Genomic DNA, 13,877 nt, shown 5'->3' with positions numbered 1-13,877 from the left:
ATTTATAGCAGAATAAACCATTTGCTTTACTACACTCCTGATTCTACTTTCCACGTCTCTATTCATTTCCTACTATGGTATACTATACTAAGCCACGTCTCACTTTTCCAGTATTAAAGCCCCGAGTTCCAGAATGCACACATCCCAACCCCCTTACAACCCTTCCCTCCCCTTAGCAAGACAAGGTGGTATGCAGAAAGGAGTTTTGCCATTTAATTGCTGTAATACCCTAGTAAACTAATAAACTATCTGTAAATTTGCAATGTGTGACCATGGCAGCAAAATTTAACAATGAAGTAGTCCCAATTGCCTTTTAAAAGGCAATAAACTCAGTGCACAAAGTGCTTACCTTTGGCTACCTCCCACCCGTTTCTCACATTTTACATCTGCTCAGGAGAAAATTCACACATCCAGTGCCACAGGGAAAAACCTAAAGCCTACCTCAAAATTTTGAGTTCTTGGTTAAAGCATGAATGAGCCACAGAACTATTTCTCATTTAAACGAGCAAATTGTAGACCTAAAGATTACTTCTAAGCACTCAGTTTACAAAAGTCAGATGGATTTATTAAAAACACAGCAAAAGCCTACTGGTTTAAAAATTAAAACAATCCAATTATAGGGTAGCTATTGCCTTTTCTCACTGCAAGAATATTTTCTTCAAAATTATCAAGACAATTCTTATGATGTTCCTTTTGAAACACTACAAAAGCAAGTATTAAGGTAACTCAAAACTTGAATAATATTTTCTTTATTTACAAGTTAGAATCAACAAAGACAGTCCAGGGGACCAAATGGGGAGATGACTGAAACCCCCAGGGCCCCAAATGGAGCGGAAGGAAAAAGGGAAAACAGAGTAGAAAAAAAAAGTCAACGTAAAAAAAGAGCTCCCCCTTCTTCCCTCCCCGTGGAGGCTGAGGGGACCATGGCCCCACCCTTCCCCCCAGCCTCACCTAGCTTAAAATAAATTAGAACAAACAACTTCAAAACAGGGCCCTTAGAAGTGAATAGGGCAGCTATGGCCTCAGGTAACTCTAGATCAGGGCTTTGCACATTCCCACCCTTGCCCTGCCCCATTTTGAATGGGGGCTCTGTGTCCAAGAGATCACTCCCCAATGGGGCTAAGAATTCAATGTTATTTTGTCCATGTCCCTCCTTCAGTAAATCTCCCTGCATCCCTCCCCCACTGCAGAGCCAGCTCTCCTAGAGGGGTCGGGGGGGGTCAGGGGTGTGTGTGTGTGAGATGAAGAAGTGTCACAGCAAAGGGGGAAGGGGCAGGTGGGGCAGGGTGGTCTAGGGGTCCGGTCCTGCGGAGCCTTCCTGCCCCATCTGGCCTTGACCCCTTAGCCTGAGTCTGAATCACTGGTGTCTGAAGAGGACGACGATGAAGAGGAGGAGCTGGAATCTGAGCTGGAGCTGGAAGCGCTAAGGCGTGACACTGCTACTTGCTGTGCAGAGGATGACTCTGTTTTCTCACTCACTGCAGAACAAATTTGAAAGTTAAAAGACTTTCAAGTCTGAATCTTCAATTGTCAATAAAGGACAGTCACGAAGGCAGGATGCAGTCAATCTGTAGTGGCCTATAAATATGTACTCACCTTTCTTGGGGGGCTTTTTAGTGGAATTGAGCTGTCCGCTGACATCTTGTAACCGCTTTTCTAATTCCCGCTTTTTCTCCAAAGCTAGTTCCTCCTTTGTCTTTCCCACAGGCTTCTTAATGGCTAATGAAAGAAATTTATCAGGATACATTAAGATTGCCCCAAACATCTTATTATGGGCCCCTAGGTTCCCAAGTTCCTTTCTTAAACATGAGCAGTCAACCAACACATCCCATTATCCTGGGAGCTGACAATCCTGAAAGCAAACAGACCCCATCATCTTTCCTAAACTGTCCTCAGAACCACGAGATGAACCTCATTTCATACGTACTGTAGGGCTTCCGAGGTTTCTTACGCAGGCAGGAAAGGACATAGCGCTCAAGCTCTCTAAGTGTGGATGGCTTGAGTGTTTCAAAATCAATCTCGATCTCTTCTGGGTTTGAATCACGTAAAGAGGGCTCCCTGGCTTGGATTATATGCACAACTCGGCCCAGCTTCTCCCCAGGTAATTTGTTGATGTCCAGGCTCAGCTGCCGCTTCTCATCGTAACTCATGGGCCTGCTCTCTTCTTCCTCCTCTGAATCATAACCTGTAGGCAGGGCAGGTGGGGCTGTCTTTGTGGCCTTTTTGGGGAGCCTACGGGCAAAAAAAGTTGTCAGCAAAAGCAGCTTCATTAACCTCTCCTAGTATGTTCCCACTGTTGTAATTCAGTGATCCTATTTCCTGCCCAGAGTGGAGCTTCTGCTTTTCCATTCAATGGCCAAGTCAGAGGTAGGGTACTGGGACACTGTATAGTGAAACAGCATTTTATGGAACTCTTGCCTGCCAAGCATTTTATTACATTTACTTTGCGCTTTCAAAACTTTATACAGGGATACCTCTTGGAGATAGAAAATTCTGAGTTTGGTTCCAGACCATTGCAATAAGGTGAGTGCCAAAATAAACTGAGTCACATTACTTGGTTGTTTGCACTATGTTCTTGACTGTAAGTGGGCAATAGCATTAGGTCTTTAAAAAGACAATGTACATACATACCTTAATGAAAAACTACTACTAAAAATGTGACACAAAAACATGTTGGAAAAACTGTTCACTCGCTCCATACAGGGTTGTCACAAATCCTCAATTTAAAAAAGGCTGTAATTTCTAAAACATCTCCATAAAGTGAAGCACAATAAACCAAGGTACACCCATTTAGGTATACTGGTATGGGTCTTTCCACTCCCTAAAACACTACCAAAGTACACCATGGGCCAGGTACAGTGCCTCACATCTGTAATCCCAGGCCTTTGGGAGGCCAAGGCGGACAGATCACTTGGGGTCAGTTCAAGACCAGCCTGCCCAACGTGGCGAAACCCTATCTCTACTAAAACTACAGGAATTAGCTTAACACTAAAACTACAAAAATTAGCTGGGCTTGGTGGCTCAAGCCTGTAATCCCAGCTATTCAGGAGGCTGGAGGCAGAATCGCTTGAACCCAAGAAGTGGAGGTTGCCGTGAGTCGAGATGACGCCACTGCACTCCAGCTTAAAGAGTCTCAAACAAACAAACAACAAAAAACACACCAAAAAACCAAAAACTGCTACGCCACTGAAAACAAAAGTCTAGACTCATTGATTTAGAGCAACAGGCAAACTACAATGGCCCAGAGAACAAATGTGATCTGCCACTTGTCTTTGCAAATAAACTTACTGGAACACAGCCATCTTTGTTTGTAGTTTATGGCTTTCAGAGTTCACTGTCAGAGTAGCTGTGAAAGACCCTATGGCTCCCAAAGCCAGGGGTCCCAACCCCCACACCAGTACCCAGTCTGTGGCCTGTTACTGGGCCACACAACAGGTGAACAGCAGGTATGCAGGCATCACTGCCTCCTGTCAGATCAGCAGAAGCATTAGATTCTCGTAAGAGTATGAACCTGTGATCTGCATGTGGTAGTATCTAGGCTACATGCTCCTTATGGGAATCTAATGGCCCAATGATGTGAGATGCAACAGTTTCATCCCAAAAATCATCCCCTCAAAACCCCCTCAGTGGAAAAATCTGTCTTCCATGGAACTGGTCCCTGGTGCCAAAAAGGTTGGGGACCAATGCTCAAAGCCTATTGCATCTGTTAACTGGCCATTTAGAAAAATCTTTGCAAATAGAGATGGCATCCCCTGGAAAAAGAGAAATAGCCAAACTAGTCTCTGCTTCCTACTCTAACTCACTTGGTGCCACTTCCTCCAGAAGGTCCAAAGCCAGAAGGGCCTAAAGCAGCACTGCCACCCCCACTGCCACTTGCTTTCTTGGACTTCTTGGGCTGAGGTGGGCGGGGTGCCCGAGGCCCCTTGTCATCTTCATCGGCCCCAGCTCGGCCTCGATGCTTCTCTGCCTTCCGTTTCTTCTTTTTCTCTTTTTTCTCTCTTTTCCTCTTGGGCTTAGATATTGGACCCTGGGACAGAGCAGCCAGTTGTTCGTGTACTGCCCGAAGCTACAGAAAAAACAAGAAGTGGAAAAAGTCAATAAAGATAAAAAGACAAGAACAAAAAATTAGGACAAACGGCATGAACCTTTTACCCAGTAAAAACTTTTAAGAGTGACAAAATACCTGTTCCTGTAGTTCTGCTAAGCGATGAGCCCTTTCTTCCTCCGAGTCTGAGCTTTCACTCTCTTCTTCTTCCTCCTCGTCGTCCTCATCCTCCTCCTCCTCTTCCTCAGAGGAGCTCTCACTGCTACTTTCCTCACTGGAGGACTCTGAAGATGATTTGGCCAAACCAGGGGGGATGGCAGTAGAGACTGGTAAAGGCCCTGGTTCCAGTGGTTCATCTGGCATCTTGGCATAACGGAACTCAAATACATCCTAGAAAGAGGCACAAACTCAAAACTATGCTGATGAACAGTGAGTGCCCTGCATACCCAGCCACCAAGTGATATAGCTCCAATTTACAACTGTACAGAACAGTGAGACCCTCATGTTGAGGCTATGCAGCACAGATGACAAAATAACTCCCCATACCATTTATTTTTCCAACTCCAACCTTTCCACTCACCTGTAGCTTTCGTGCCATTGCCACAACATCGTGATCTGGGGGATTGTACTTATAGCAGTTGGAGAACATAAGCCGTACATCAGCAGCAAACTCCTGTGCATCCCGGTAATCACGGTTCTCCATCTTCCGCTGCAGAAGGAGGCAGCATCAGAAGCTGCACAGGCAGGAAGACTCACCTTTCCCTGCCAACCCCAGACACCACAAGAAGAGCCCTCTCTTGAGAGCACACTGGGGATGACCTTAAGGATCTGTGCCCTGGGGTTCAAGTTTGAAGTCAAAGGAATTTGGGTGGGTTGAAGAGATATTTATGTCTAGAAAAAGAAATCATTTCTAAGTGACAGAGGAGGAGAGGTGGCCTATGACTGTCTTTCCACCCCATAACTTCCTTAACCCAACACTGCCACAACATTAGTACTTAATTATAAACAGTATTGTTCTCAAGACAAAGAAACCCCACCTTACTGTTTCAAACTCCAGGAAATATGAATTCTCAAACACCAGACCTTCTTTCTGTTCCACTATTATTTTATGAAAGTAAACTGCCAAGAACCAAAGACTGCTGTGTGCCCACATAAGGATACTTAATGTTTTGCACCTAGGCTCCCATCACTGCCTGAGCATCCCATCTGCCCCATGCAGTGGGTACCTTGACAGTGCTGAGGTCCATGGGGTGCTTAATGATGTCATGGTAGTCATGCAGGCCAAGTGCAGAAGCATCCACTGGTTTATAGAAAGGCCAAGCATAGGCAGCATGCTTCTTAGAGAGTAACTCCTTCAAAATGCCATTGCAATGTTTCAATTGTTCTGAAAGCTTTCCTTTCTTAGAGCTCTGGTGTTGTTGCTGAGAGTCAGGCAAGTCTTTGCGTGGGGGCTTGATGGGGCGACCACTCTCTCTACGCATAGGGGGAAGCCGTGCTGCCTTAGGCTCAAGACTCCCAGGAGGGCTAGCTGGAGAACCAGGAGCCAGGATGGCTGTAGGTGTAGGGGTGGTAGTATCTGCTTTCCGCTTTACGCCTTTTTTCTGCAGAAACAAACAAGATAGGGAACCTATTATCCCACGTCCACCTTACTTAAGACCCTTGCCTCCCTGCTGCCCAGAGGAAATCCACAGATCATACCTTGGCAAGGGGCTGGGCTGGAGGAGCTGCAGTAACAGCAAGGAGCGGGGGTCCAGCAGAGTGCAGGGACTTGAGAAGTGGAGAGGAAATGACTGATGGGTGGGGAATGTTGAGGACAGTGGTAGGTATCTCAGGTGGGGGAGTATACAGGGCTGTGTGTGACACAGAAGAAACAGCAGGCACCTGATGGGCACTGGTAACACTGCCCTGGAGCGCTAGGAAAAAGGAAAAAAGCAAGTGTAGTTTGATTCTCTTTCCCATCTTTAGGTGTCCATTTGCAAAACTCCTACTCCTTCCTACCTGCCAACTTGGCCCCCTTCTTGTGGCTGTTCTTAGGGATGGTCACCACCAGTTCTTGCTCTTCTTGTGGCATTGATGCAACTTTCTGTAGGAAGATCTTTTCCAGCGTTTGTGCCATTAGGACAATATCATCAGTGGGCTATAAGAACACAGACAGCAATAAAGTTAAGTTAAAAAATGCCAACAGAAGATAGATACACACCATCTTTCTCACAGGCATTCAGACTCTAGGCCATTACCATACCCCCGGCAAGTCACCTTGTCATCAAATCTTAAAGAAAATTTCCTACTCCAGGCCACTACTAATTTCCACTTTCTCTTAACTGTGTCTCCCAAAATACGAAAGAAAAAACTACACGGTCCTTTGAAGTTCAGAAGGGATGGAGAGCTGAAAAGAAAAGAGATCCCTGGTCTACTCAGGTCTCTGGTGCTCTCTAAGAAACCGGGCCACCCCCCTCCCCCACTCCAAATATGAAGTGTTCTACTTAAATAACCTTTAACTGGAGCTCTGAAGTCACATCACTATGTTCAATAGTACCATCTAGAGTCAGGTTTTGAAGACTGACTACTCTACCCAGGTAGCACCCTCACTAGCAAAGGATTTAAGCTTTATGTAGACAAACTATCTAGCAATAATAGAAGTCATTGTTTCTCCCCACCTGCTAAATGAACACACAGAAAAACTTACCTTGTTGTAAATATAACAGTTGGTGAACATGGTATTAAAATCTTGCATACACTCTGAGGCAGCCCAATAATAATTGTTTTCAAGTCTCCTCTTAATAGTACCCATGTCCATAGGCTGTTTTATAATTTTGTGATAATCCTAAATAGAGAAATGTTAGGTCAGAACCATAGAAAAATAAATGCTTACAGACACTACTGATCCCCGACTCTCTCTCACACACACACACACCCCCCCTAAGCATCAAAGAAATATTTACTTAAACTGCGGCCCCAGTTAAACTGTGGGACAAAATAAATAAATAAATAAATAAGATTCTTGACACCCACAGGGAGGCCCCTGCTGCCTTTCTCTAACCACCCACCTCCCACCCACTCTGGAAACTTCCCATCCTGTGACATTACCTCTGGGGCTGGCTATCCATGGGCTGCATGAGGGAAAGGAAGAAGCTAAGAATTTTGGCCACCGTGGTCCTCTCCCAACCCGAGGTGGGAATCTGTAAAATGGAGCCAGGGCACAAAAGTTAAGGAAGGACACATGGAGGGCACAAGGAAAGATGCCAAGATAGTTACAGCAAGCGGTCGGAGCAATCACAAAGGACCAAGAATCCAGAAATCTGGTGGCTAACTGCCCTACAGGGGAGAAATGGGAACTCCCTAGGGGCCGCAGCATCTACACTAGGCAGACCACCCCCATTCACACGCATTCTTGCTCATCCCATACCTCCCAGGCTCCAATGTCTTTACTCACCGGTAGACCCAGTTTGACAGCATCCACAGGCTGCCGGAATGGCCATGCGAACTGATGTTTCCACAGAGCCTTCATCACTACCTTGTGTAGGTATTGCAGCTGGTTGGTAACTCGTCCTGGCTTTTTGGGATTGGACACCTCTGGCGGTGGTGGGTTGGCAGGGGTCAGTTGCAAAGCAGGCACCGAAGCCATTGTGGGGCTCTCAAATCCCTCATACAAGAGAGAGGGTTTTCGAATCCTTTTCCCTGGTGCCGCTGCTTCTGGGCCCAGCCCCAGTAACCCTGCATTCCCTTCCCCAGGGAGCCTGTAAAGATGGGAAACAAAATTAGGGCAATATCGTGCAAATCAGGAAAAAGTGCATTTGCACAATGGTCTGATAAATCCAGGTGTTGGCCCTAGTGAGATGGTTACGCTTATGCCAAGTGATTTAAGCAAAAACAACATCCAAACAATCTGTGGAGCTTTTATTGCTGGCCCCGCCTTTATTAGTATTTTTAGTATACTATCTAGATTCCACCTTCTGAAGTCTAATGACTTCTTTAGCATATTTTAAACTCCAAAACTGTTTGATAGAGCACAGTATCTCAGAACTACAGCCCTATGGGGATGGGGCTTAAGCAAGATGGGAGGAGCTAAGAAACTCAAACCCCAAGCTTCCTCCTCACTGGGGGGTTTGGTGGTTGCCATGGTGGTTGAGCGCTGGTGAAAAGAGGAAGAGAACAAATTACGGACATAGAAAATTCCATAAAATGCTGATAAGACACCGAATAATCCACCTAGATAGAAAAGAGAGCCCCATCTTCCACAAAGTCTGGGTAGTTAACGCCACAACAGAACATGGACTCAAAGGAAAAACCATACCAACTTAAAAAATATCCAGACAAGGAAGCATTTGTCAGACTTTACAGCCCGAAACTACCAGGTCCCCAAAATTAGTCGCACCAAATGAAAGTCTCCTCACTCCAAGAAAGTCAAAAACCTGTACAAAACAAGTCAAGGTCACCAAGTGATAGCCCCCTTCCACCCACCCACTACACAATACGATTCCACTACCAGTTCCCCACTATAGCACCAACTACAGACACCAAACGCCAACAGTGGTTCATCTACAGTCCCTCTGGTGCTCCTCCGATGAATTTCCTACCACCTAAGATTTAAGACATTATATGACAATCTCATTGTTTACAACGCAGAGCTGAACTAGGAACCTTAGCTCTACCCTCCTGCTCCGAATGAAACCCTTAAATGTTAGGAAAAAACAATCCCTCCACCAACAAACAACACGTACAACCCACCCCACCACCCAAAAAAAACATTTAATGACATATCCTGGGCGTTAGGAACCCGCAGACTTGGAGAGTGATCCCTTTACCCTTCTCCGGGAATCCCCGTTGCCAGTCCCTTAAGCTCTCTATCGCCATGGCAACCCTACAGGGCGCTAGAGGTGGCCGTGAATCCCCCTAAAAAGCTATGACAAACCGCCGCTAGACACCAGATCCACCAAACGCCAGACCTGCTGTCCACCCTCACTACACTCCACCGCCAAGCAAGCTCTGCCTGACTCGGTTAAGAGTGGGCCACGGCGGCATCAAGTGTATAAAATGACAACCTGTATTCCCCTCCATGCGCAGTAGCCGGGCTGCCACCACCGTTCCAAAACCGTCGCTCAATGCCCTCCGCGCGGCCAACAGCAGCGCGCCGGGGCCGCTCCGTACTTCCCCCGAACACGGCGCCCCACACCCCTGTGCCGCCGCCCCGCAACATCCCCTTCCCACACGCGGCTCGCGGAAACGTACTTGTTTTGAGGGGTCACGTTTTGCAGCATCTTCACCGCAGGGAACCGGCGCTGCCCTCAGCCGCGGAAAGTCCGGGTGGCCTCGGTTCCCCTCACCGCCCGGTCCAGCATAACCCAGTAAGTACGGGGGAGGCCGTTCCTCTTGGGCCTCCAGGCAACAAACCCCCTGCCTGACCGGCACAAAAGCAGTCCCTTTGGGGCCTCTCGGAGAGCTCCAGGCAGCTTGGCGCGCTCTGCAGACGGCGGACAGCAAGAAAATGGCGGCGGCCTCCGCTGAGGCGGGCGACTGAGGGACTGACTCTTCAAAGGACGGTCCCCGATCTCAGACACCGTCGTCAATATAGCCCGCTGTTGGTCTGCAGGGATCCCCTCTTCTTGTCGGGAGCCTACGGGGCGGACGAGGTCCCGTTTCGATCTTGGATGGAGGCGGATGAACACGAAAAGTGGTTTAGGGAGCCACCGCCTCCATCTTTGAAATCCTCTTGAGGGCGGAGTAGAAGGGGAGGACAGACTCCGAGGATTGGGCGGGGCCCGAAAAAGGGGAGCTTCAGGGGCTTCTATGGGGTCTGTACTGTCCGCTGGGACCAGTCATAGGCCAGGACGAAGGCCATTTCCAAGCGGATGGAGGTGGATTGTAATGGCGGCCCCGGACGATTCGAAGGCTCTGTATCGGTAGGCAGAATCCTCCAGGTCGTTCTAGAGGCTGCTCCACTCCAGCGCGAAATGGCGCCGCCGAGCCCCGCGCCAGCCCTTTATATATAGGCGGGGAGGAGGAGCTTCGCCGCTCATGCGCGCCACCCCGCTCGAGATTTCCCCCACCCCCTCCGCGCGCGCGCGCTCGCTCACGCGGGTGAAGAAGCTGAGTCGAAGGGGAAGGAACACCTCTCCGCGGGAGCTTTTTCTATTGGCCAGCCGCAACGATGACGTCATAAACTTCATTTCCAAGGTGTCAGTCACCAGGCAGAAGAGTGCCGCAGAGACCCACAGGGAAGTGGCAACCCGCCACATCTCCAAGCCAATTGGCTGAGCTGTGGTCCGCCGAATCCAGGCAAAGAGGATGGTTGGAAGGGGTGCGGAAGCCATCGCCCCAGAGCCTCCAGCACCCTCTCCCCGCCTCCCCTTGCAACAAAGTCTTCCCAGGCTTCCATGCACAGCACAACTGGAGACTGCCAAGCTCGGGCAGGTCGTGCCATTCGTAGCTCCTCCATTGGCCAGAGCGGCAGGGAAACGGGAGGGGTCGCGTGGGCGTAGCCTGCCTGGGCCCGCCAGGGGTGTGGCCGCAAGACGCCCGGCGGGTCGTGGGTCTCCGCGGTAAGGCAGCTGCAGCGAAGAATCTGAAACGAGGAAGACGACGCCATCTTAGAAGCCGCGGCCTGTTCCTCTATGGCGAACAGCTACGGGCTTCAGAACGGCGACAAGGGGATCTAACGTTCCCATGCCCCACAATGTAAAACACAGGCTTGCCAAAGTCTTAAAATACTCTACTCCCTCCCCCAAACTAAACAATGGAAAGACGAGCAAAACACTTATTTCCTGTTTAGTCCCAAAGACCACAAAAGCTAGAATACGTCTCCCAAATTTGCACGTCCAAGCACCTTTCTAATCCCCCCCCACACACCTACAGTTACCAATACATTTCTGCTCGTTCGAAAAAACCTCGGCAACCCTGAAGTGGGATTAAAATCTCCAAACGCATCCATCTACCCTATACAATGTAACCCACCTCACCTCTTCCTTAAATTCCATTCCGGCGTCTGGCTCAGAGCAGAAAAAAAAAGTCCTGTGAGGGGTGACTTGGGGAAAAACCCTCCCCCTCCAGGCGAGCTCGGACCTTTACCCACAAGCCACACCACCCCTAAGGGTATCCGCCTCTTAGGGGCCCTCCGCCACGGGGGCGAAAGAACCCCCCCGCCCCCCCACCAGGGTCCGGAGTCCTCCCCACGGAGCGGCTGGTCCATCGGTCAGCGCCAGGGAGGAGGGCGAGCGGAGGAGGCGGCGGCTGCGGCTCAGACTAGCCCTCCCCCTCCTCCCCTCCCCCCGGCCGTCCGCCTCCGAGGAGGGGCAGGAGCCATTTTGGGAGCTCAGTTTCGCCCCCTCCCCCCAACTTACTCAAGTCTTCCTCGTAACTTGGTTATCTAAATAAGGGTGCAGACTCTATGAATAAACCAGAGCCCAAAGTCAGGATCTCCAGAGTATCTCTGGGGCCGTCCCCGCCCCCTTACAAGAGAGTGAAAGGATTTCCCCCACCCGAGAAAACCTGGGCTTTGGCTGGGCGTCCCCTCCCCCGTTTCCCCTTTCTTCGCTACCAGGGAGAAAACAAACTTGTGTACCTATCAGGGAAAGTAATCAGTGTAGGTGAACAAATATACGGTAAGATTCCCCCTCCCCCGGGAAGGACTCGTAAGGGCCTGGGTCCTTGAGCTGCAACCACGCCACCCTCCCTCCCTCTGCAGTAGCCCTTCAGCTCCAACCTCGGTTACTGCGTCTAAAATGGCCGCCAATCTCCTGTCTTCTGACCCCCCTAGTAGGGCAAACCCGGGGAGGGCGGGGGAAAATGAGCATCGGGAGAGCAAGTCCCCTTCCCCCAGCCAGGGATCAGGCCTTGGTCCCCAAAAGTACAAGCGGCCCCGTCCGGGTGGCTGCAGCAGGAAGGGCAATGACACAGCAACTTTGCAGAGGCCTTCTCCCCTCCCCCTAGTGGCCCAACCGCCCAAATCCGCTTTTCTCCACCCGGGCTCTGCAGGCCAGGACAGAGGCCCATCAGGGGGCCGGCCGTGGAAGAACTACTTAGCAGGCGGAGAAAAATACCAGGCCTTAGAAAGGAAAAGGGCAGCCAGACATTGCTCTCGTTTATTCCCTGCATTCCGGAAAATCACTGCCTCCCGATCCTCTATCCTCCCTTCCCCCACATGAGTCACCAGGGAGGCTACTGCTACTCAGTAATTTGGGAAAGTAACTCTTTTCCTCCTTTCCGTTCCCTCCCCCGCAGTACACAAGGAGAGAACTGTTCAGGACTGGGGGAGGGGATGAGGGAGGCGATGGAAGAGGCCACCCTGGAGAAACCCGAAACCTTGGGAGCTGTGAAATCATTCCAGGTCCCGAGCCTCCCTCGCATCTCAGATCATGCTTTCTAGACCCCCTTACTGCCAGCACCCACCTTGGGCCTGGTTTCTGTTCCTAAGCAGACCTCAAGCTTTCAGCTCGTAAGACCCCCAGCCTGGAGTAGACACGTGCTCAGTAAAGATCCTACAGGGGCAAAAGGCCCCACAGGCCGTGTCCACGTGAATGCACACAAATTCGGTGAGCGACTCGAAGCGTAACCTCCAGCCTGCAGTGTGACGACTAGAGCTTCCCCTACCGCGAACACAAAGGGCGCACAGCAATGCTCCCTCCAGAGGCTCTGGGGAGAAAAGAAGTTGGCGCCTGGGAACAACCTCAGTTCACAGCCTGGGTGGCCAACTCCTAAAGCATTCACATCCACGGGTAGGGGCCACAGCCACCACTCCTCAGCCCACCGCCAGGTCACCCCTCCCTCGGCCGCCGATGGATCCCTTCTCACCTGGCTCCCGGCTGCTGTACCCCCAGGGGACGAATGGAATGGGGGGGCCACACCGCCCCCTAACCCCTTTGCCCTCCAATTGGTATGGAGGCATGAGGCTGGCCATTCCCATCCCCCCCCCAGTGGCCCTCTCCCGCTCGCCCCCCTCTACGCTCCCATTGGCTGTAAAAGGTTTGAAAGACAAATCTTCCCACTCTCAGCATTCTTTTCTGAACCCCAAGAATCCCCCTCCCGGACTCCCCACCATTGGCTAAGCACTTGACTGACAACATCTCCGCCCCACAAGGGCCCCTTCTCACCTGGATCCTAAAGCCTTCCGGGGGCCTCCAAAGTTGCCCTCAGCTTGGTACGGGGTATGTAATCCGGGGTGTCAACCCCCCCCGGAAAACGAAGCCGTGTTGGGGGAGGGGGCGTAGCCCCCAGCCCCTCCCTTCCCGAACGGGCGGGGGGGTGGGGAGAGCACCGGGGCCGCGCGGCCACGTCAGCAGCGCCCAGATTGGCTGACGGAGGTCACGTGCCCCCTGCCCCCCCCATCCAAGCCACGAGGACCAGTTTTCCGAACGTTCCTGGGGGTCGCGCAAGGGGCCAAGGAGGCCGCATGGCCCAGGCCTATGTCCCGAAACCCAGAGCGCTATAATGCTGCTGCTTCTCCATATCCCCAGCTTCCTATCCCGCAGTCCTCGACTCTATCCCCCCCACTCGCCTCTCCATACGGGTTCAGCATGGCTGCCGCAGACCAGGAAGACGCACAGCGCAGGCGCAAGGGTGCGCCCTGACTGGGGGAGGGGAAAGGAGTGTCAGAGGCGGCGGGGAGAGCCGTAGTGCGCAGGCGTCCGGGCGGGAATCGCAGCTCCGGCGGCGGGGCTCGGAGCGCGCGAATGTGGTGGGGCGGGAGCCGGCACCCTGGCGCCGACCTCCTGCCTCAGCGCCCCCTCCCCCACTACCCGCGGCCTAGCTGGGTAGCCGCGGGCGACCAGGCTTGTTTCCTTCTAGGTGGGTGTAAGGTGCAGCTTGGCTGGTCTTGGCCTGAAACTAGCGGAAGCGC

General features: G+C 51.2%; 1 protein-coding gene across 4 annotated transcripts; it reads right to left on the bottom strand.

Moving 5' to 3' along the window:
• Positions 1-720: 720 nt before the first annotated feature.
• BRD2 (bromodomain containing 2) lies at positions 721-13,577 on the bottom strand. 4 transcript variants are annotated; one of them, XM_011944819.1, is made up of 14 exons: positions 11,002-11,355; positions 9,275-10,607; positions 7,479-7,782; positions 7,133-7,224; positions 6,732-6,869; positions 6,044-6,182; positions 5,744-5,958; positions 5,272-5,646; positions 4,626-4,754; positions 4,184-4,435; positions 3,804-4,066; positions 1,928-2,232; positions 1,597-1,719; positions 727-1,478 (listed from the first exon to the last, which is right to left on the bottom strand). In XM_011944819.1, exons 5-14 carry the CDS (start codon positions 6,840-6,842, stop codon positions 1,342-1,344), a joined length of 2,049 nt encoding a protein of 682 aa, XP_011800209.1. In that variant the 5' UTR covers positions 6,843-6,869; positions 7,133-7,224; positions 7,479-7,782; positions 9,275-10,607; positions 11,002-11,355; the 3' UTR covers positions 727-1,341. The 4 variants fall into 4 exon arrangements, with proteins under 4 accessions (XP_011800207.1, XP_011800209.1, XP_011800206.1 ...); XM_011944817.1 differs by lacking the exons at positions 7,133-7,224; positions 11,002-11,355 and adding an exon at positions 13,132-13,577 and having other exon boundaries at positions 721-1,478; XM_011944816.1 differs by lacking the exon at positions 7,133-7,224.
• Positions 13,578-13,877: the final 300 nt, after the last annotated feature.

This window comes from Colobus angolensis, unplaced genomic scaffold (genome assembly GCF_000951035.1).
Source record: "Colobus angolensis palliatus isolate OR3802 unplaced genomic scaffold, Cang.pa_1.0 Scaffold236, whole genome shotgun sequence".
In the NCBI taxonomy this organism is placed as follows: Eukaryota; Metazoa; Chordata; class Mammalia; order Primates; family Cercopithecidae; genus Colobus; species Colobus angolensis.
This window is presented reverse-complemented; position numbering and strand designations above follow the sequence as displayed.

Bases quoted from the DNA above. Each gene is read 5' to 3' on its own strand.
- BRD2 (XM_011944817.1), bottom strand. From the start codon at position 9,303: ATGCTGCAAAACGTGACCCCTCAAAACAA. The intron at 6,183-6,731 runs GTAAGTTTTTCT...GTGTTCTTATAG, and splicing joins ACTGTTATATTTACAACAAG to CCCACTGATGATATTGTCCT. The intron at 2,233-3,803 runs GTGAGTTAGAGT...TTTTGCCCGTAG, and splicing joins TCTGGAGGAAGTGGCACCAA to GCTCCCCAAAAAGGCCACAA.